This window comes from Bufo gargarizans, chromosome 6 (genome assembly GCF_014858855.1).
Source record: "Bufo gargarizans isolate SCDJY-AF-19 chromosome 6, ASM1485885v1, whole genome shotgun sequence".
Classification (NCBI taxonomy): Eukaryota; Metazoa; Chordata; class Amphibia; order Anura; family Bufonidae; genus Bufo; species Bufo gargarizans.
The window spans coordinates 184,151,659-184,171,787 of NC_058085.1; the positions used below are offsets into that span (position 1 = coordinate 184,151,659).

At 50.1% G+C, this 20,129-nt stretch overlaps 1 protein-coding gene across 1 annotated transcript in view; it reads left to right on the forward strand.

Annotated features, from left to right (window-relative positions):
• Positions 1–20,129, forward strand: part of MYLK (myosin light chain kinase) — a 117,939-nt gene that overhangs the window by 15,331 nt on the left and 82,479 nt on the right. Inside the window, exons 6-10 of the mRNA XM_044299572.1 lie at positions 1,914–1,932; positions 2,332–3,749; positions 6,278–6,481; positions 11,251–11,385; positions 16,906–17,058. Coding sequence (XP_044155507.1) covers positions 1,914–1,932; positions 2,332–3,749; positions 6,278–6,481; positions 11,251–11,385; positions 16,906–17,058 — 1,929 coding nt within the window. The remainder of the gene's footprint in view (positions 1–1,913; positions 1,933–2,331; positions 3,750–6,277; positions 6,482–11,250; positions 11,386–16,905; positions 17,059–20,129) is intronic.

Genomic DNA, 20,129 nt, shown 5'->3' on the forward strand with positions numbered 1-20,129 from the left:
AATAGGTAATGTCACTGCTAACGCTCCCCCCCCGCACATGTCACAGAGCGTGCTCACAATGCTCACCCATTGAAGTCTGTAGGTAATGATCACAGCTCTCTTCTACCCCGCACAGACCACAAAGCATGCTCACATCTATCTCCCATAGAGGTTAGTAGGTGATGGTCACAGCTATCCCCCCCTCCCCTTCCTGCACAGGTTACAGAGCATGCCCCCAATATTCTCCCATAGAGGTCAGTAAGTGGTGGTCACAGCTATCCCCCCCCCCCCCCTTCCTGCACAGGTTACAGAGCATGCCCCCAATATTCTCCCATAGAGGTCAGTAAGTGGTGGTCACAGCTATCCCCCCTTCCTGCACAGATCACAGAGCATGCCCCCAATATTCTCCCATAGAGGTCAGTAAGTGGAGGCCACAGCTATCCCCCCCTTCCTGCACAGGTTACAGAGCATGCCCCCAATATTCTCCCATAGAGGTCAGTAAGTGGTGGTCACAGCTATCCCCCCCTCCCCTTCCTGCACAGGTTACAGAGCATGCCCCCAATATTCTCCCATAGAGGTCAGTAAGTGGTGGTCACAGCTATTCCCCCCCTCCTTTCCCGCACAGATCACAGAGCATGCCCCCAATATTCTCCCATAGAGGTCAGTAAGTGGTGGTCACAGCTATCCTCCCCCCTCCTTTCCCGCACAGATCACAGAGCATGCCCCCAATATTCTCCCATAGAGGTCAGTAAGTGGTGGTCACAGCTATTCCCCCCCCCCCCTTCCTGCACAGGTTACAGAGCATGCCCCCAATATTCTCCCATAGAGGTCAGTAAGTGGTGGTCACAGCTATCCTCCCCCCTCCTTTCCCGCACAGATCACAGAGCATGCCCCCAATTTTCTCCCATAGAGGTCATTAAGTGGTGGTCACAGCTATTCCCCCCCTCCTTTCCCGCACAGATCACAGAGCATGCCCCCAATATTCTCCCATAGAGGTCAGTAAGTGGTGGTCACAGCTATCCCCCCCTCCCCTTCCTGCACAGGTTACAGAGCATGCCCCCAATATTCTCCCATAGAGGTCAGTAAGTGGTGGCCACAGCTATTCCCCCCCCCCTTCCTGCACAGGTTACAGAGCATGCCCCCAATATTCTCCCATAGAGGTCAGTAAGTGGTGGTCACAGCTATCCCCCCCCCCCCCTTCCTGCACAGATCACAGAGCATGCCCCCAATATTCTCCCATAGAGGTCAGTAAGTGGTGGCCACAGCTATCCCCCCTCCTTTCCCGCACAGATCACAGAGCATGCCCCCAAATTCTTCCATAGAGGTCAGTAAGTGGTGGTCACAGCTATCCTCCCCCCTTTCTGCACAGATCACAGAGCATGCCCCCAATACTTTCCCACAGAAGCCACTAAGTAATTGTAACATCTCTCTTCCCCCCCCCCCCCGTCCCACACAAATTACAGAGCATACCCACAACACTCTCCAAAGTATCAAAGGTTACATCTCTAGAAAGATCACAGAGCATGTCCACTAGACTGTCAAATAGAGGTCAAGGATTCTTCTCCAGACTACAGGCTTCTATGGTTCATGGGGCTGCTATAAAGCACATTTCTGATGGCCGCCCCTGTAGAAATAAAAACAGATCAGACGACACGTTCCATGTAAGTGGTTACATCCTGTGTCAGGGAATCGGCTGTGGGCGGTATAATATGTAATGGACGCCTCCGCTACGTCCTCCCCCGGGGGGCCACTCAGCGCTCTGTTTACATGGCTATGCTGACCGGTTAGAATGGGGTCACATACTGTTGGTGTGTGATATGACCTAGGGTGGCTGCAGGTCCAGTGGCTGCTGGATGCATCATTGAAGGTCCACGTGACCGGTCAGCTGCGTGGTACAGGCGCCATGCACTGATGACGTTTCTGTTCTCTTACAGGATGTGACCGGACGGACGGGTACGTAGAACACTGCGCTTTGTGGCTGCTGTCCCGTAAGTCAACCGATCATCATAGTGTGATCGTGTGATCAGTAACTCCAAAAAAAAAAATTCGATTTAAATAATAATGTGGTCACCTCCTCAGAGACCTATATGTATGTTGGTCGTATGAAATCCACTCTGTCTCATCAGAGGATCAGGTTGGTCTGTCTCTCCATGCTTTACACTGCATCTCTGCTTTGATCAGTAACATAACTGATTGGCTGCCCTATCTCTTGGAGTCAGAGGTAGTCTGAACTCCACCCCTGCTGCTCTTCCATCATGTTGTGGTCATCACCCACTTCTATATGATCGGAGCTTGTTATATTTTTGAGGAGACCCCCCCCCCCCCCCAGTCTTTATTTTTATTTATTTTCAGAATTTCGTCAGATCTTGGATCCCCTGGAACTTCTACAAACAAGATGGCGGTCAGCTCAGAGGTGGGCACAGATGGCACCCGGAGCCCTCAGGGGGATGCAGGCCAGACCGATCCTGTCCAGATCAGTAAATGGTCACCAACAAGTCGTGGAAAAGACAAGTTTAACGAACGTTGCAGCAGAACGCCTTATGTGCCGCCAGCATCTTCCACGTCCTCGGCGTCTTCCGTGTCCTTAGTTTCTTCCGTGTCTTCCTTGTCCTCGGAATCTCGTTTGTCCAGCGCTAAGACTGAGTCTCCGAGAAGGCTTGAGAGAGGCTTAGCTTCGCCCCTTTTGAGCACGGACATCCTGGGATCTATACGTAGGGTCCGTGAAGAGCATGGGTCTGATGGGTCCGTGAAGAGCAGCTCCTACACAAAACCTCAGGCCACAAGTTCTGCCAAAGATTCCCCATCCATAGTCTCCCGATACACGGCCATGCTAGAGTCGAAGACCAAATCGTCTTCACCTGGTAGAGAACCTGCCAAGCAGTCTGTAAAGGACAAACCTTCTTCCACGGATTCGCAGACCCCCACAGTCACCTCATCAATAAGACCCCCACTGCCTCAAAAAGAGACCCCGGGTGGAGCCAACAAGGAGGAGCGAACTGTCGCCTCCAGGTACACAAGTAACATAGAGTCAAACCTCAGACCTCAGTCTACAGTGAGAGGAACCACAAGCTCTAAGGAAAAGTCTTCTGCTGAGATCCTGCAGAGCGTTGCTCCACTAGCAGCCATGGAGCTTGGTCCTAAATGGCCAGAGAAGACCGGTGACTGTAGCGCTCTTCATCCGCAGGGTTTAGCCTTAACCTCCAAGAATCCTCCACCTGTGTCAACCATGGAGACTTCTCTGAGCTCCATCAGGAAGACTTTGTCTCCAGTCGACTCCAACCCCAAGACGTCTTGCGTTACACCTGAAGAATCATCTCTGAAGAGCACGCATCGCCCTGCAGCCAGAGCCGAGCCGACCAGAGGTCCATCCTGCCAGTCAGTGAGGAGCATCTCTCTGAAGACAAGTTTCCCAACTTCTCCTAAGTCATCTGAGAAGGAAAGTGCGGACCCGAAGCTGCAGGGTCCACGGAGTCCTGAGGGTGGAGGAGGTGTGAAGAAGACGTCCACAGCTCCTGCAGTAACTCCTCAGATATCGTCCAGCACCATCACCCTGAAGTCTGTGAAGGTTCAGCCGGACACTGACCGTGGCCGCTCTGGGAACCGTCACAATGTGGATCACGTGGCGCCCCGGACCCAGAGAGCGTATGATAGAAACCAGAAGGGGGCTCTAGAGGCGCAGACATTGGGCTCCAGAAAAGCACCAAACTTTGACCTGGCTCCATCCAATCTGGAGGTGTCTGAAGGCAGCAAAGTGGTGTTCCAGTGCAAAGGTATAAGATCTGTAGTGTGTGTACAGTGTCCTGTCCTTATATACGGGGATCGTAGTACAGTGTCCTGTCCTTATATACGGGGATCGTAGTACAGCGTCCTGTCCTTATATACGGGGATTGTAGTACAGTGTCCTGTCCTTATATACAGGGATTGTAGTACAGTGTCCTGTCCTTATATACGGGGATCGTAGTACAGCGTCCTGTCCTTATATATAGGGATCGTAGTACAGCGTCCTGTCCTTATATACGGGGATCGTAGTACAGTGTCCTGTCCTTATATACGGGGATTGTAGTACAGTGTCCTGTCCTTATATACGGGATTGTAGTACAGTGTCCTGTCCTTATATACGGGGATCGTAGTACAGCGTCCTGTCCTTATATACGGGGATCGTAGTACAGTGTCCTGTCCTTATATACAGGGATTGTAGTACAGTGTCCTGTCCTTATATACAGGGATTGTAGTACAGCGTCCTGTCCTTATATACGGGGATTGTAGTACAGTGTCCTGTCCTTATATACGGGGATCGTAGTACAGTGTCCTGTCCTTATATACGGGGATCGTAGTACAGTGTCCTGTCCTTATATACGGGGAGCGCCGTACAGTGTCCTTATATATGGGGAGCGCCGTACGGTGTCCTTATATACGGGGAGCGCCGTACGGTGTCCTTATATACGGGGAGCAGTATCGCCCTCTAGTGGAAGCAATATCTGCAGGTTAAAGCCCATCTGTCGGCAGATCTGTCCTTATGACACCGGCTGACCTGTTACATGGGTGCTCGGCAGCTGAAGACATCTGTGTTGGTCCCGTGTTCATATGTGCCCGCATTGTGAGAAAAATAATGTTTTATTATATGCAAATGAGCCTCTAGGAGCAACAGGGGCGTTACCATTACACCTCTGCTCTCTTTGCCACGCCCTCTGCACTTTTACAGGACCAGACATCATCACACCTGCTCCTGGCCATCAAAGTGCAGAGGCAGCTGCAGAGCAGAGTCTTCAGGTGTAACGGCAACACCCCCGTTGCTCCTAGAGGCTCATTTGCATACATTAGCACATAATTTTTCTCAGCGATGCGGACACATGAACAAGGAACCAACACAGATGCCTTCAGCTGCCGAGCGCCCATGTAACAGGTCAGCCGCTGTCACAGGGACAGATCTGCCGACAGATGGGCTTTAATATCGCTCTCAAATGGAAGCAATATCTGCAGGTTAATGTCGCCCTCTAGTGGCAGGAATATATCGAGGTTAATGTCGCCCTCTAGTGGCAGGAATATATCGAGGTTAATGTCGCCCTCTAGTGGCAGGAATATATCGAGGTTAATGTCGCCCTCTAGTGCCAGGAATATATAAAGGTTAATGTCGCCCTCTAGTGGCAGGAATATATAAAGGTTAATGTCGCCCTCTAGTGGCAGGAATATATTGAGGTTAATGTCGCCCTCTAGTGGCAGGAATATATAAAGGTTAATGTCGCCCTCTAGTGGCAGGAATATATAAAGGTTAATGTCGCCCTCTAGTGGCAGGAATATATTGAGGTTAATGTCGCCCTCTAGTGGCAGGAATATATCGAGGTTAATGTCGCCCTCTAGTGGCAGGAATATATCGAGGTTAATGTCGCCCTCTAGTGGCGGGAATATATCGTGGTTAATGTCGCCCTCTAGTGGCAGGAATATATCGAGGTCAATGTCGCCCTCTAGTGGCAGGAATATATTGAGGTTAATGTCGCCCTCTAGTGGCAGGAATATATAAAGGTTAATGTCGCCCTCTAGTGGCAGGAATATATAAAGGTTAATGTCGCCCTCTAGTGGCAGGAATATATTGAGGTTAATGTCGCCCTCTAGTGGCAGGAATATATCGAGGTTAATGTCGCCCTCTAGTGGCGGGAATATATCGTGGTTAATGTCGCCCTCTAGTGGCAGGAATATATCGAGGTCAATGTCGCCCTCTAGTGGCAGGAATATATCGAGGTTAATGTCGCCCTCTAGTGGCAGGAATATATCGAGGTTAATGTCGCCCTCTAGTGGCAGGAATATATCGAGGTTAATGTCGCCCTCTAGTGGCAGGAAGATATCGAGGTTAATGTCGCCCTCTAGTGGCAGGAATATATCGAGGTTAATGTCGCCCTCTAGTGGCAGGAATATATCGAGGTCAATGTCGCCCTCTAGTGGCAGGAATATATCGAGGTTAATGTCGCCCTCTAGTGGCAGGAATATATCGAGGTTAATGTCGCCCTCTAGTGGCAGGAATATATCGAGGTTAATGTCGCCCTCTAGTGGCAGGAAGATATCGAGGTTAATGTCGCCCTCTAGTGGCAGGAATATATCGAGGTTAATGTCGCCCTCTAGTGGCAGAGACACTGTTTGTGAAGTACTATTTGCTGTCTTCTTCACGGCTGCTCCTCTGTGATTAATAATCCCCCATGTGATGAGAAGATCCATCTTCTGCTCCCCAAATGAACCCCCCCCCCACCCCAACTGCTTAGACATACCTGTCAGGGGAGGTTCAGTGATGGCTCCTCTTTGTGCCCAGTGTCAGGAGAACCTCCGCCTCATCTTGAATGGTTTAAGGACGGCTCCCGGGTGCAGGGAAAGGAGGGGGTGCTCCTCGGAGAAGGATGCCACATTCATTCCTTCCACTTGCTGAAGGCACGGACAGAAGACAGCGGCACCTACAGCTGTGAAATCTCCAATCTGCTCGGTCGCAGGTCCTGTACCTGGAGCCTGGAGGTGAAACGTAAGTGACTTACCAGCCAGGGGTTTAGGGGTGCAGGCCCGGCCAATGGGGCGGCTGTGCCCCAACATCCGACCACTATATCCTGGACAAGCGTGACCTGCTGAGCGCCCGGTGCTGGATACAAGTGCGCAGCAGGTGCGTCCACCAGAGGGCGCCGCTCTACAGCTTCATCTATGTCTATAGAAAGTGATGAGCAATGACTTTGTATTGTACTGGTCCTTGGTTACATTATGTCTTATAATCCAGTCACGACCAAAGCTGCATTCATACTGCTGTTGCCATACTCCAGTCATGACTAAAGATGTATTCATCCTGCTGTTATGTGTTATACTCCAGTCACAACCAAAGCTGCATTCATACTGCTGCTAGATTATGTCTTTACTCCAGTCATGGCAGAGCTGCAGTCCTCCTGCTGTTACACTGTCATGTGGCTGCAGCTCTGGATGTGAGTGGAGAATCTCATGTCTTATATTCCAGTCACTTCCAGAGCTGCATTCACAAACCTGCTGTTATATCACAGTATTGCCTATGCTCCGGTCACCTCAGGCGCCGTCTCACTTCTGCCCCCGCTGGTTCGGTGTCTGTTCATCTGGCACAATGCTTTGAGTTGTTATGGAGGGTTTGTGTAAAGGGTGTGGAAACTTTTTCAAAATTTTTTATTTGTTATTTCTACCATACATCTATGTGGTTTTGGTGGTGGTGATTCTAGTGGATGTGGTGTTGGTGGCTGCGAGGGTAGTGCTGGGTTTTCGCAGGTGGTGATGGTGTTAGTGTTGATGGTGGTTCTGGTGATGGTGGTGGTTATGCGGGTAGTGCTGGTGGTGGTGCAAGTTTTTCAGGTGGTGGTGGTGGTTCTGGTGCAGGTGGTAGTGATGGTGGTGGTGGTGGTTATGCGGGTAGTGATGGTGGTGGTGGTTATGTGGGTAGTGCTGGTGGTTATGTGGGTAGTGCTGATGGTGCTGCAGGTTTTGCAGGTGGTTATGGTGCGGATAGTAGTGCTGGTTATGCGGGTAGTGCTGGTGCTGGTGGTGGTGGTGGTGCGGGTAGTGCTGAAGGTGGTGGTGCAGGTGGTAGTAGTGCTGGTGGTGGTGGTTATGCGGGTAGTGCTAGTGGTGCAGGTGGTAGTGTTGGTGGTTATGCGAGTAGTGCTGGTGGTGGTGGTTATGCGGGTCGTGGTGGTGGTGGTTATGCGGGTAGTGGTGACGGTGCTGGTGGTGCAGGTGGTAGTGCTGGTGGTGGTGGTTATGCGGGTAGTGGTGGTGGTGCAGGTGGTAGTAGTGCTGGTGGTGGTGGTGCAGGTGGTAGTGCTGGTGGTGGTGGTTATGTGGGTAGTTCTGGTGGTGGTTATGCGGGTACTGCTGGTGGTGGTGATGCAGGTGGTAGTAGTGCTGGTGGTGCAGGTGGTAGTGCTGGTGGTGGTGGTTATGCGGGTAGTGCTGGTGGTGGTGGTGCAGGTGGTAGTAGTGCTGGTGGTGGTGGTGCAGGTGGTAGTAGTGCTGGTGGTGCAGGTGGTAGTGCTGGTGGTGGTGGTGCAGGTGGTAGTAGTGCTGGTGGTGGTGGTGCAGGTGGTAGTGGTGGTGGTGGGGCAGGTGGTAGTAGTGGTGGTGGTGGTGCAGGTGGTAGTAGTGCTGGTGGTGGTGGTGCAGGTGGTAGTAGTGCTGGTGGTGCAGGTAGTAGTAGTGGTGGTGGTGGTGCAGGTGGTAGTAGTGCTGGTGGTGGTTGTGCAGGTGGTAGTAGTGGTGGTGGTGCAGGTGGTAGTGGTGGTGGTTATGCGGGTAGTGCTGGTGGTACAGGTGGTAGTGCTGGTGGTGGTGGTTATGCGGGTAGTGCTGGTGGTGGTGATGCAGGTGGTAGTAGTGCTGGTGGTGCAGGTGGTAGTGCTGGTGGTGGTGGTTATGCGGGTAGTGCTGGTGGTGGTGGTGGTGCAGGTGGTAGTAGTGCTGGTGGTGGTGGTGCAGGTGGTAGTGCTGGTGGTGGTGGTTATGCGGGTAGTGCTGGTGGTGCAGGTGGTAGTGCTGGTGGTGGTTATGCGGGTAGTGCTGGTGGTGGTGATGCAGGTGGTAGTAGTGCTGGTGGTGCAGGTGGTAGTAGTGCTGGCGGTGGTGGTGCAGGTGGTAGTAGTGCTGGCGGTGGTGGTGCAGGTGGTAGTAGTGCTGGTGGTGCAGGTGGTGGTGCAGGTGGTAGTAGTGCTGGTGGTGGTTGTGCAGGTGGTAGTAGTGGTGGTGGTGGTGGTGCAGGTGGTGGTGGTGGTGGTGCAGGTGGTAGTGGTGGTGGTGGGGCAGGTGGTAGTGGTGGTGCAGGTGGTAGTAGTGCTGGTGGTGGTGGTGCAGGTGGTAGTAGTGGTGGTGGTGGTGCAAGTGGTAGTAGTGCTGGTGGTGCAGGTGGTAGTAGTGCTGGTGGTGCAGGTGGTAGTAGTGCTGGTGGTGGTTGTGCAGGTGGTAGTGGGGCAGGTGGTAGTAGTGGTGGTGCAGGTGGTAGTAGTGCTGGTGGTGGTTGTGCAGGTGGTAGTTGGTGGCAGTGGGTAGTAGTGCTGGTGGTGGTGGTGCAGGTGGTAGTAGTGCAGGTGGTAGTGGTGGTGGTTATGCGGGTAGTGCTGGTGGTGCAGGTGGTGGTGGTGGTTATGCGGGTAGTGCTGGTGATGCAGGTGGTAGTAGTGCTGGTGGTGCAGGTGGTAGTGCTGGTGTTAGTAGTGGCTGGTGTTGGTGGTGCAGGTGGTAGTAGTGGTTATGCGGGTAGTGCTGGTGGTGGTGGTTATGCGGGTAGTGCTGGTGATGCAGGTGGTAGTAGTGCTGGTGGTGCAGGTGGTAGTGCTGGTGGTTATGCGGGTAGAGGTGGTGGTTATGCGGGTAGTGCTGGTGGTAGTAGTGCTGGTGGTGGTGGTGCAGGTGGTAGTAGTGCTGGTGGTGGTGGTGCAGGTGGTAGTAGTGCTGGTGGTGCAGGTGGTAGTGCTGGTGGTGCAGGTGGTAGTAGTGCTGGTGGTGGTGGTGCAGGTGGTAGTAGTGCTGGTGGTGGTGGTGCAGGTGGTAGTAGTGCTGGTGGTGCAGGTGGTAGTGCTGGTGGGTGCAGGTGGTAGTGCTGGTGGTGGTGGTTATGCGGGTAGAGGTGGTGGTTATGCGGGTAGTGCTGGTGGTAGTAGTGCTGGTGGTGGTGGTGCAGGTGGTGGTGGTGCAAGGTGGTAGTGCTGGTGGTGCAGGTGGTAGTGCTGGTGGTGGTGGTTATGCGGGTAGAGGTGGTGTTATGCGGGTAGTGCTGGTGGTAGTAGTGCTGGTGGTGGTGGTGCAGGTGGTAGTAGTGCTGGTGGTGGCAGGTGGTAGTGGTGGTGGTGGTGCAGGTGGTAGTAGTGCTGGTGGTGGGGGTGCAGGTGGTAGTAGTGCTGGTGGTGGTGTGCAGGTGGTAGTAGTGCTGGTGGTAGTTAGTGCTGGTGGTGCAGGTGGTAGTAGTGCTGGTGGTAGTAGTGCTGGTGGTGGTGGTGCAGGTGGTAGTAGTGCTGGTGGTAGTAGTGCTGGTGGTGGTGGTGCAGGGTGTAGTAGTGCTGGTGGTAGTATTGCTGGTGGTGGTGGTGCAGGTGGTAGTAGTGCTGGTGGTAGTAGTGCTGGTGGTGGTGGTTATGCGGGTAGAGGTGGTGGTTATGCGGGTAGTGCTGGTAGTAGTATGGCTGGTGGTGGTGGTGCAGGTGGTAGTAGTGCTGGTGGTGGTGGTTATGCGGGTAGTGCTGGTGGTGGTGGTGCAGGTGGTAGTAGTGCTGGTGGTGGTGGTGCAGGTGGTAGTAGTGCTGGTGGTAGTAGTGCTGGTGGTGGTGGTGCAGGTGGTAGTAGTGCTGGTGGTAGTAGTGCTGGTGGTAGTAGTGCTGGTGGTGGTGGTGCAGGTGGTAGTAGTGCTGGTGGTGGTGGTGCAGGTGGTAGTAGTGCTGGTGGTGGTGGTGCAGGTGGTAGTAGTGCTGGTGGTGGTGGTGCAGGTGGTAGTAGTGCTGGTGGTAGTAGTGCTGGTGGTGGTGGTGCAGGTGGTAGTAGTGCTGGTGGTAGTAGTGCTGGTGGTGGTGGTGCAGGTGGTAGTAGTGCTGGTGGTGGTGGTGCAGGTGGTAGTAGTGCTGGTGGTGGTGGTGCAGGTGGTAGTAGTGCTGGTGGTGGTGGTGCAGGTGGTAGTAGTGCTGGTGGTAGTAGTGCTGGTGCAGGTGGTAGTAGTGCTGGTGGTAGTAGTGCTGGTGCAGGTGGTAGTAGTGCAGGTGGTAGTAGTGCTGGTGGTGGTGGTGCAGGTGGTAGTAGTGCTGGTGGTAGTAGTGCTGGTGGTGGTGGTGCAGGTGGTAGTAGGCTGGTGGTGGTGGTGGTGGTGCAGGTGGTAGTAGTGCTGGTGGTGGTGGTGCAGGTGGTAGTAGTGCTGGTGGTAGTAGTGCTGGTGGTGGTGGTGCAGGTGGTAGTAGTGCAGGTGGTAGTAGTGCTGGTGGTAGTAGTGCTGGTGGTAGTAGTGCTGGTGGTGGTGGTGCAGGTGGTAGTAGTGCAGGTGGTAGTAGTGCTGGTGGTGGTGGGTCATAACATTGAGGGATGGAATGGCTCTTTGGCTTTCTTAAGGACTACTTTAATCAAATTCAGCAGATTGCTATTAGGACAGGTTTCTTTATTGATGCAGCTCTGGTTATGACTGGAGTGACATAGTTTAATGAATGGTCCCTTCGTATCTGATGAAGGCCTATGCTTTGTGTAAAATTGCCTTCCGCACGCCCATTGCAATATTCCACACGCCCCTCCCTTACGCTTCCTCTTTTGTCATTTCAGGCTTTGAAGCTGCACAGTTCGCTCCGCACTTTACTCAGGTCTTAAAGGACCGAACTTTGATGGAAGGAGAGGACCTGGTTCTGAGCTGCGCCGCGCGTGGAGATCCACAGCCGGACGTCAGCTGGTTGTTAAATAGTAAGAGTCAGCGCACTGGTCCTACTGGGACCCCTCTGCAGCCCAGTTCACATTATCCCTAAGGCCCCTTTCATACGGCGAGTATTCCGCGTGGGTGCGATGCGTGAGGTGAACGCATTGCACCCGCACTGAATCCGGACCCATTCATTTCTATGGGGCTGTGCACATAGCGGTGATTTTCACGCATCACTTGTGCGTTGCGTGAAAATCGCAGCATGCTCTATATTCGGCGTTTTTCACGCAATGCAGGCCCCATAGACTTGAATGGGGCTGCGTGAAAATCGCAAGCAAGTGCGGATGCGGTGCGATTTTTCACGCATGGTTGCTAGGAGACGATCAGGATGGTGACCAGATCATTATTATTTTCCCTTATAACATGGTTATTATCTGAATACAGACTGCTTAGTACAATAGCGCTGGAGGGGTTAATTTTTTATTTTTAACTCACCTTAATCCACTTGATCGCGCAGCCGGCATCTCCTCTGTCTTCATCTTTGCTGTGCACAGGAAAAGGACCTTTGATGACGTCACTACGCTCATCACATGGTCCGTCACATGGCCATCATCACAGTAAAGGGTCATGTGATAGACCATGTGATGAGCTCAGTGATGTCATCAAAGGTCCTATTCCTCAAAGAAGAAGACAGAAGAGATGCCGGCTGCGCGAACAAGTGGATTAAGGTGAGTTAAATAATTTTTTGTTAACCCCTCCAGCGCTATTGCACTGTGCAGTCTGTATTCAGAACGCTATTATTTTCCCTTGTAACCAGGTTATAGGGGAAATAATACAATCTACAGAACACTGATCCCAAGCCCGAACTTCTGTGAAGACGTCCGGGTTCGGGTACCAAACATGACGATTTTTCTCACGCACGTGCAAAACGCATTGCAATGTTTTGCACCGCGCGGAAAAAAACGCAAACATGAAACGCAACCACAGTGAAAACTGACTTGTTTTAGTGTCAAAATCTCACCATTTTCCCTGAACGCATCCGGCCCCAATCCGCAACCCCCGTGTGAAAGGGGCCTAAGAGCTGAGGGTACTGACCCCATAATCTCTAATGTAAAAGATAATAGTGACAGAGACTAGATCAACCTGTATCATACTCCAGAGCTGCACTCACTGTTCTGCTGCTGGATCAGTATAGGATAACCAATATAATGTATGTACAAAGTGACCTCTCCAGCAGAATAGTGAGTGCAGCTCTGGAGGATAATACAGGATGTAACTCAGGATCAGTACAGGATAAGTAATGTCTGTACACAGTGACTGCACCAGCAGAATAGTGAGTGCAGCTCTGGAGTATAATACAGGATTTAACTCAGGATCAGTACAGGATAAGTAATGTATGTACACAGTGACTGCACCAGCAGAATAGTGAGTGCAGCTCTGGAGTATAATACAGGATGTAACTGAGGATCAGTACAGGATAAGTAATGTCTGTACACAGTGACTGCACCAGCAGAATAGTGAGTGCAGCTCTGGAGTATAATACAGGATGTAACTCAGGATCAGTACAGGATAAGTAATGTATGTACATAGTGACTGCACCAGCAGAATAGTGAGTGCAGCTCTGGAGTATAATACAGGCTGTAACTCAGGATCAGTAATGTATGTACACAGTGACTGCACCAGCAGAATAGTGAGTGCAGCTCTGGGGTATAATACAGGATGTAACTCAGGATCAGTACAGGATAAGTAATGTATGTACACAGTGACTGCACCAGCAGAATAGTGAGTGCAGCTCTGGAGTATAATACAGGATGTAACTCAGGATCAGTATAGGATAAGTAATGTCTGTACACAGTGACTGCACCAGCAGAATAGTGAGTGCAGCTCTGGAGTATAATACAGGATTTAACTCAGGATCAGTACAGGATAAGTAATGTATGTACACAGTGACTGCACCAGCAGAATAGTGAGTGCAGCTCTGGAGTATAATACAGGATGTAACTGAGGATCAGTACAGGATAAGTAATGTCTGTACACAGTGACTGCACCAGCAGAATAGTGAGTGCAGCTCTGGAGTATAATACAGGATGTAACTCAGGATCAGTACAGGATAAGTAATGTATGTACACAGTGACTACACCAGCAGAATAGTGAGTGCAGCTCTGGAGTATAATACAGGATGTAACTCAGGGATCAGTACAGGATAAGTAATGTATGTGCACAGTGACTGCACCAGCAGAATAGTGAGTGCAGCTCTGGAGTATAATACAGGATGTAACTCAGGACCAGTACAGGATAAGTAATGTCTGTACACAGTGACTGCACCAGCAGAATAGTGAGTGCAGCTCTGGAGTATAATACAGGATGTAACTCAGGATCAGTACAGGATAAGTAATGTCTGTACACAGTGACTGCACCAGCAGAATAGTGAGTGCAGCTCTGGAGTATAATATAGGATGCAACTCAGGATCAGTACAGTATAAGTAATGTATGTACACAGTGACTGCACCAGAAGAATAGTGAGTGCAGCTCTGGAGTATAATACAGAATGTAACTCAGGATCAGTACAGGATAAGTAATGTATGTACACACTGACTGCACCAGCAGAATAGCGAGTGCAGCTCTGGAGTATAATACAGGATGTAACTCAGGATCAGTACAGGATAAGAAATGTATGTACACAGTGACTGCACCAGCAGAATAGTGAGTGCAGCTCTGGAGTATAATACAGGATGTAACTGATACAGGATAAGTAATGTCTGTACACAGTGACTGCACCAGCAGAATAGTGAGTGCAGCTCTGGAGTATAATACAGGATGTAACTCAGGATCAGTACAGGATAAGTAATGTATGTACATAGTGACTGCACCAGCAGAATAGTGAGTGCAGCTCTGGAGTATAATACAGGCTGTAACTCAGGATCAGTAATGTATGTACACAGTGACTGCACCAGCAGAATAGTGAGTGCAGCTCTGGAGTATAATACAGGATGTAACTCAGGATCAGTATAGGATAAGTAATGTCTGTACACAGTGACTGCACCAGCAGAATAGTGAGTGCAGCTCTGGAGTATAATACAGGATTTAACTCAGGATCAGTAGAGGATAAGTAATGTATGTACACAGTGACTGCACCAGCAGAATAGTGAGTGCAGCTCTGAAGTATAATACAGGATGTAACTCAGGATCAGTACAGGATAAGTAATGTATGTACACAGTGACTACACCAGCAGAATAGTGAGTGCAGCTCTGGAGTATAATACAGGATGTAACTCAGGGTCAGTACAGGATAAGTAATGTATGTACACAGTGACTGCACCAGCAGAATAGTGAGTGCAGCTCTGGAGTATAATACAGGATGTAACTCAGGATCAGTACAGGATAAGTAATGTATGTACACAGTGACTGCACCAGCAGAATAGTGAGTGCAGCTCTGGAGTATAATATAGGATGCAACTCAGGATCAGTACAGTATAAGTAATGTATGTACACAGTGACTGCACCAGAAGAATAGTGAGTGCAGCTCTGGAGTATAATACAGAATGTAACTCAGGATCAGTACAGGATAAGTAATGTATGTACACACTGACTGCACCAGCAGAATAGTGAGTGCAGCTCTGGAGTATAATACAGGATGTAACTCAGGATCAGTACAGGATAAGAAATGTATGTACACAGTGATTGCACCAGCAGAATAGTGAGTGCAGCTCTGGAGTATAATACAGGATGTAACTCAGGATCAGTACAGGATAAGTAATGTATGTACACAGTGACTGCACCAGAAGAATAGTGAGTGCAGCTCTGGAGTATAATACAGAATGTAACTCAGGATCAGTACAGGATAAGTAATGTATGTACACACTGACTGCACCAGCAGAATAGTGAGTGCAGCTCTGGAGTATAATACAGGATGTAACTCAGGATCAGTACAGGATAAGAAATGTATGTACACAGTGATTGCACCAGCAGAATAGTGAGTGCAGCTCTGGGGTATAATACAGGATGTAACTCAGGATCAGTACAGGATAAGTAATGTATGTACACAGTGACTGCACCAGCAGAATAGTGAGTGCAGCTCTGGAGTATAATACAGGATGTAACTCAGGATCAGTACAGGATAAGTAATGTCTGTACACAGTGACTGCACCAGCAGAATAGTGAGTGCAGCTCTGGAGTATAATACAGGATTTAACTCAGGATCAGTACAGGATAAGTAATGTATGTACACAGTGACTGCACCAGCAGAATAGTGAGTGCAGCTCTGGAGTATAATACAGGATGTAACTGAGGATCAGTACAGGATAAGTAATGTCTGTACACAGTGACTACACCAGCAGAATAGTGAGTGCAGCTCTGGAGTATAATACAGGATGTAACTCAGGATCAGTACAGGATAAGTAATGTATGTACACAGTGACTACACCAGCAGAATAGTGAGTGCAGCTCTGGAGTATAATACAGGATGTAACTCAGGGTCAGTACAGGATAAGTAATGTATGTACACAGTGACTGCACCAGCAGAATAGTGAGTGCAGCTCTGGAGTATAATACAGGATGTAACTCAGGATCAGTACAGGATAAGTAATGTCTGTACACAGTGACTGCACCAGCAGAATAGTGAGTGCAGCTCTGGAGTATAATACAGGATGCAACTCAGGATCAGTACAGTATAGGTAATGTATGTACACAGTGACTGCACCAGAAGAATAGTGAGTGCAGCTCTGGAGTATAATACAGAATGTAACTCAGGATCAGTACAGGATAAGTAATGTATGTACACACTGACTGCACCAGCAAAATAGTGAGTGCAGCTCTGGAGTATAATACAGGATGTAACTCAGGATCAGTACAGGATAAGTAGTGTATGTACACAGTGACTGCACCAGCAGAATAGTGAGTGCAGCTCTGGAGTATAATACAGGATGTAACTCAGGATCAGTACAGGATAAGTAATGTATGTACATAGTGACTGCACCAGCAGAATAGTGAGTGCAGCTCTGGAGTATAATACAGGATGTAACTCAGGATCAGTACAGGATAAGTAATGTATGTACACAGTGACTCCACCAGCAGAATAGTGAGTGCAGCTCTGGAGTATAATACAGGATGTAACTCAGGATCAGTACAGGATAAGTAATGTATGTACACAGTGACTGCACCAGCAGAATAGTGAGTGCAGCTCTGGAGTATAATACAGGATGTAACTCAGGATCAGTACAGGATAAGTAATGTATGTACACAGTGACTCCACCAGCAGAATAGTGAGTGCAGCTCTGGAGTATAATACAGGATGTAACTGTAGTTGTCGTGTTGATGACCGACACAAGGCTCTTGGGACATTGCCCTTCTCTTTTGTAGCTCACACGCAGTTCCACTGTTCACCACATGGGGGTACCACTGCTCTCTAATGCTGCATTTTTTTTTCTCAGAAATTCACATTTTTGCACTTTTTGAATGATTTGTCTATTTTGACAATTATTCCTGTTGCATTTAGATTCATATGGATGAACTTGTGTCTGGTTGTAAATCACTTTGAGTTAATTTCCTAATCACTTTGCCCTCCATAGATCAGCCCATCCGATATGCCCATGCCACCTACGAAGATGGGAACGCAGAGCTGACGGTGCGGGATGCTCTACCTGAGGATCGGGGCGTCTACACCTGCCTTGCGCAGAACATCCTTGGATCGGCCTCCTGCAGCGCGGTGGTGACTGTGGCCGGTGAGTCGCTCCTTCCTGCTTCAATCACGCTGCTGCCATCTTCTTACCTACTTTATGGTAGGGTAAGATCTCTGCTTCCTGTCTGTATATAATATCCCTGTCTACATCAAAAGGCTAAAGAAACATTCTGCCTGAATGCTTCTCCTAGCTGAGGGTTTGTTACAATTGTATCCCGTCTAGAGAATGCTCTGTGAGCTCATCAGCAGCGCACATTTCTACTGTCCTGATAGTTTGTTACAATGTACCAGTGCAGGTAAACTGCATCGTTCTGGGCTGCTTACCTCATAGGATCATCCAGAATAGATACCACTGTAACAAACGATCAGCTGCGAGAAGCCTCCTGATATAAAAAAAGTCTTTCAATTCAATGACAGCAATCAGGAACATTGAAAATCAAAGCACAAAATCTATCCGAAATCGGCAACTGTACATTATACCATAAGGCGGGATTAAAGTGCGACTCCGGGAGAAATGCAATGATAGCGGGCGCCAGCGTCCGGGGCGAGAAAAAGGAGGATCCCACTTATATAACATGGGGACCATAATGCGGTTCTGCAAACCGCCCTGAAAATCCGAAGGATCAGATCGCCAACCCCTCATAATGGAGACAACGGTTGTCGCTTTTATATCAGGGAGTCTTTCGCTCCACATTAATAATTGTATCATCCTAATGGGAGTGATATCACCAGTCTTTGTACTTTGTCTGATGGGTGTGATTACTCAGCGTCTCCGCCCGGAGGTCGGCATCCCTTGGATGTTATCTCCATCTGCGCCATTATACCAGTCAGGGGCCGCAGGATTCATCAGCTGATGTCATCGGGGGGTTTAAGTCTAGGTCTGCACAACGACATTTGTTGCCTGAGATTTTGTTGCAACAATGTTGCGCGACAATTTTCATAATGATAGTCTAGGGTGTCGCACTGCAACCTGCCGCGGCTGTGACGCGACAGTCGCAGAAAATCCATTCGAGATGGATTTTTCTGCGACTGTCGCGTCGCTGCATGTCACATGTTGCAGTGCGACACCATAGACCAGGGCTGGCCAACCTGTGGCCCTCCAGCTGTTGTAAAACTGCAACTCCCACCATGCCCTGCTGTAGACTGATAGCTGTAGGCTGTCTGGGCATGCTGGGAGTTGTAGTTTTGCAACAGCTGGAGAGCCTCAGGTTGGCCATCCCTGCTAAAGACTATCATTATAAAAATTGTCGCGCAACATTGTTGCAACAAATGTCGTCGTGGAGACCTAGCCTAATTCAGGTGAAGGGGCATAAACGCGTATGACGGGTGCTTCAGAGAAAGCAAATGGGATGAGGTGCCACTTTATACCTCCGCCTCTTCTCCCTCCCTACATGTGGTGGGTATAGGAGGGCACTCGCGGTATACGGCCCCCCTTCCTTAGGTACAGGGAGGCAGAATCTGGGGGTGTACTGCGCTCCAGGCCGGGCACCCCGCCGAGGACCATATGTTTCTAGATCTGCAGGGAGGAGAGGTGATTTAATGGCCGGTAGCTGGAATTCCTGATTAATCCCCGGGATGAAGGTAGAAAATCAGTGGAAAATGTCTGTCGGCTCCGGCACAAATCATCACGGAACATAAACCTTGCGGTGCAAAGACGCACATTACTGTCATGTATTTGCCGTCAGCAGAACCCGGCCGGGGATCTGGAACGCGTCTGTGACATGTAGGATTAATGGGCAGCGATCCACAGGCAGAACATCTGTATCACTGGGGGATAAGCGGCACCTGACGCCACTCCTCTCCGCCTATAATGGGGAAACTGTGAGATTCATGCTGGAAAAATTCATCTGAAGGCGCTGTGCTCCTGTACCCCTTCCCAATTCACAGAGGGGTGGCCCCTGAATATCCCTAGAGGCCTTTACTACTTCAGAAGAACCAAGGGCCACAGGCATTTTTCCATGACCTACGGCCCGGACTCCAGACTGATACATTGTAACAGGTTGTGTGCTACACATGGGCTCACTGAGGATTGTCTGGATACAGCTGTAACAACCTCTCTTCACTGACAGCAAGCAGATATTCTGGTGAGGAGTGAAGCACATAGTACATGAGAAAGTGGGAGAACGTTTCAGTCTCTGGTTCTGGATATTGCAGAGCTCTGGGTGAATGCTGGGAGGGATACTTCCACACTTGCTCCATGATGGGAGTGATATTTTTAGTGCCGGTTGAGTGTGCAGCAGGTCTGAGATGTCAGCTAGACGGAGCCGTGGTTCTCCCGGGGCCCGGCTGGTGGTGGAGGGGTGGACTGGGCCCCCACCATTGCTGTGTGGCTTATTGTGGCCGAGGTCGCGGGCGTGCTGGTCATATAATCTCCTTACTAGGAGAGCAGCATCTGCCCTGCAGGATGGACAGGCTGCGTCTGCGCCCGGCACCGGGAGCGTTACACAGAGCGTGGTACGGGGTGGACGGTAGGAGTTGTAGTTTTAGATCCACCAGCTTGATCTGTCCGGACTGTGGATGTTCAGTGTTATCCTCCACAGTCCCTGAGGTTACTGCGGATAATTCTGTGACGTCCGCCTTACTTTACCTACCGTGTCAGGTGTGACATTGTAGTGGACAGGACGTAGAGAAATCCCACAACTGCGGCCATGCGGAGGAAGGTGCGGCTTTATGGCTGTCCCCATGCATTGTGGCGGGGAAAAAAGCTGCGGCTAAAACAAGGAAGCGGCGTAGACGTAGAGCGGATTCTGTGTGGCTGAGCTCGCCCGCCAGTCTGCAGGTGCGAATACGGCTTCACCTCTACCTGCCTGAGACGACGCGGATCCCAAATCCTGCGCTACATTTACTCTAGAATTCCAGCCCCACAAAAACTGTCTAGACCAAGTTTATGCCACATATACATTCGTGTATCCATTTTCTATAGTCAATCTGCCCCCCCCAATTCCTCCCTGTTTCCCAGATCTCTGCTTGCTGTCAGTGAATGATGACATTGTTGTTTAAAGGGGTTTTCCCGTCTCAGACAATAGGGGTTTGTCACTAGGATATGCCCCCGATGTCTCATAGGCGCGGGTCCTCGACACCGAGAACTGAGTCGGATTTGCTGGCGTCTGCGTT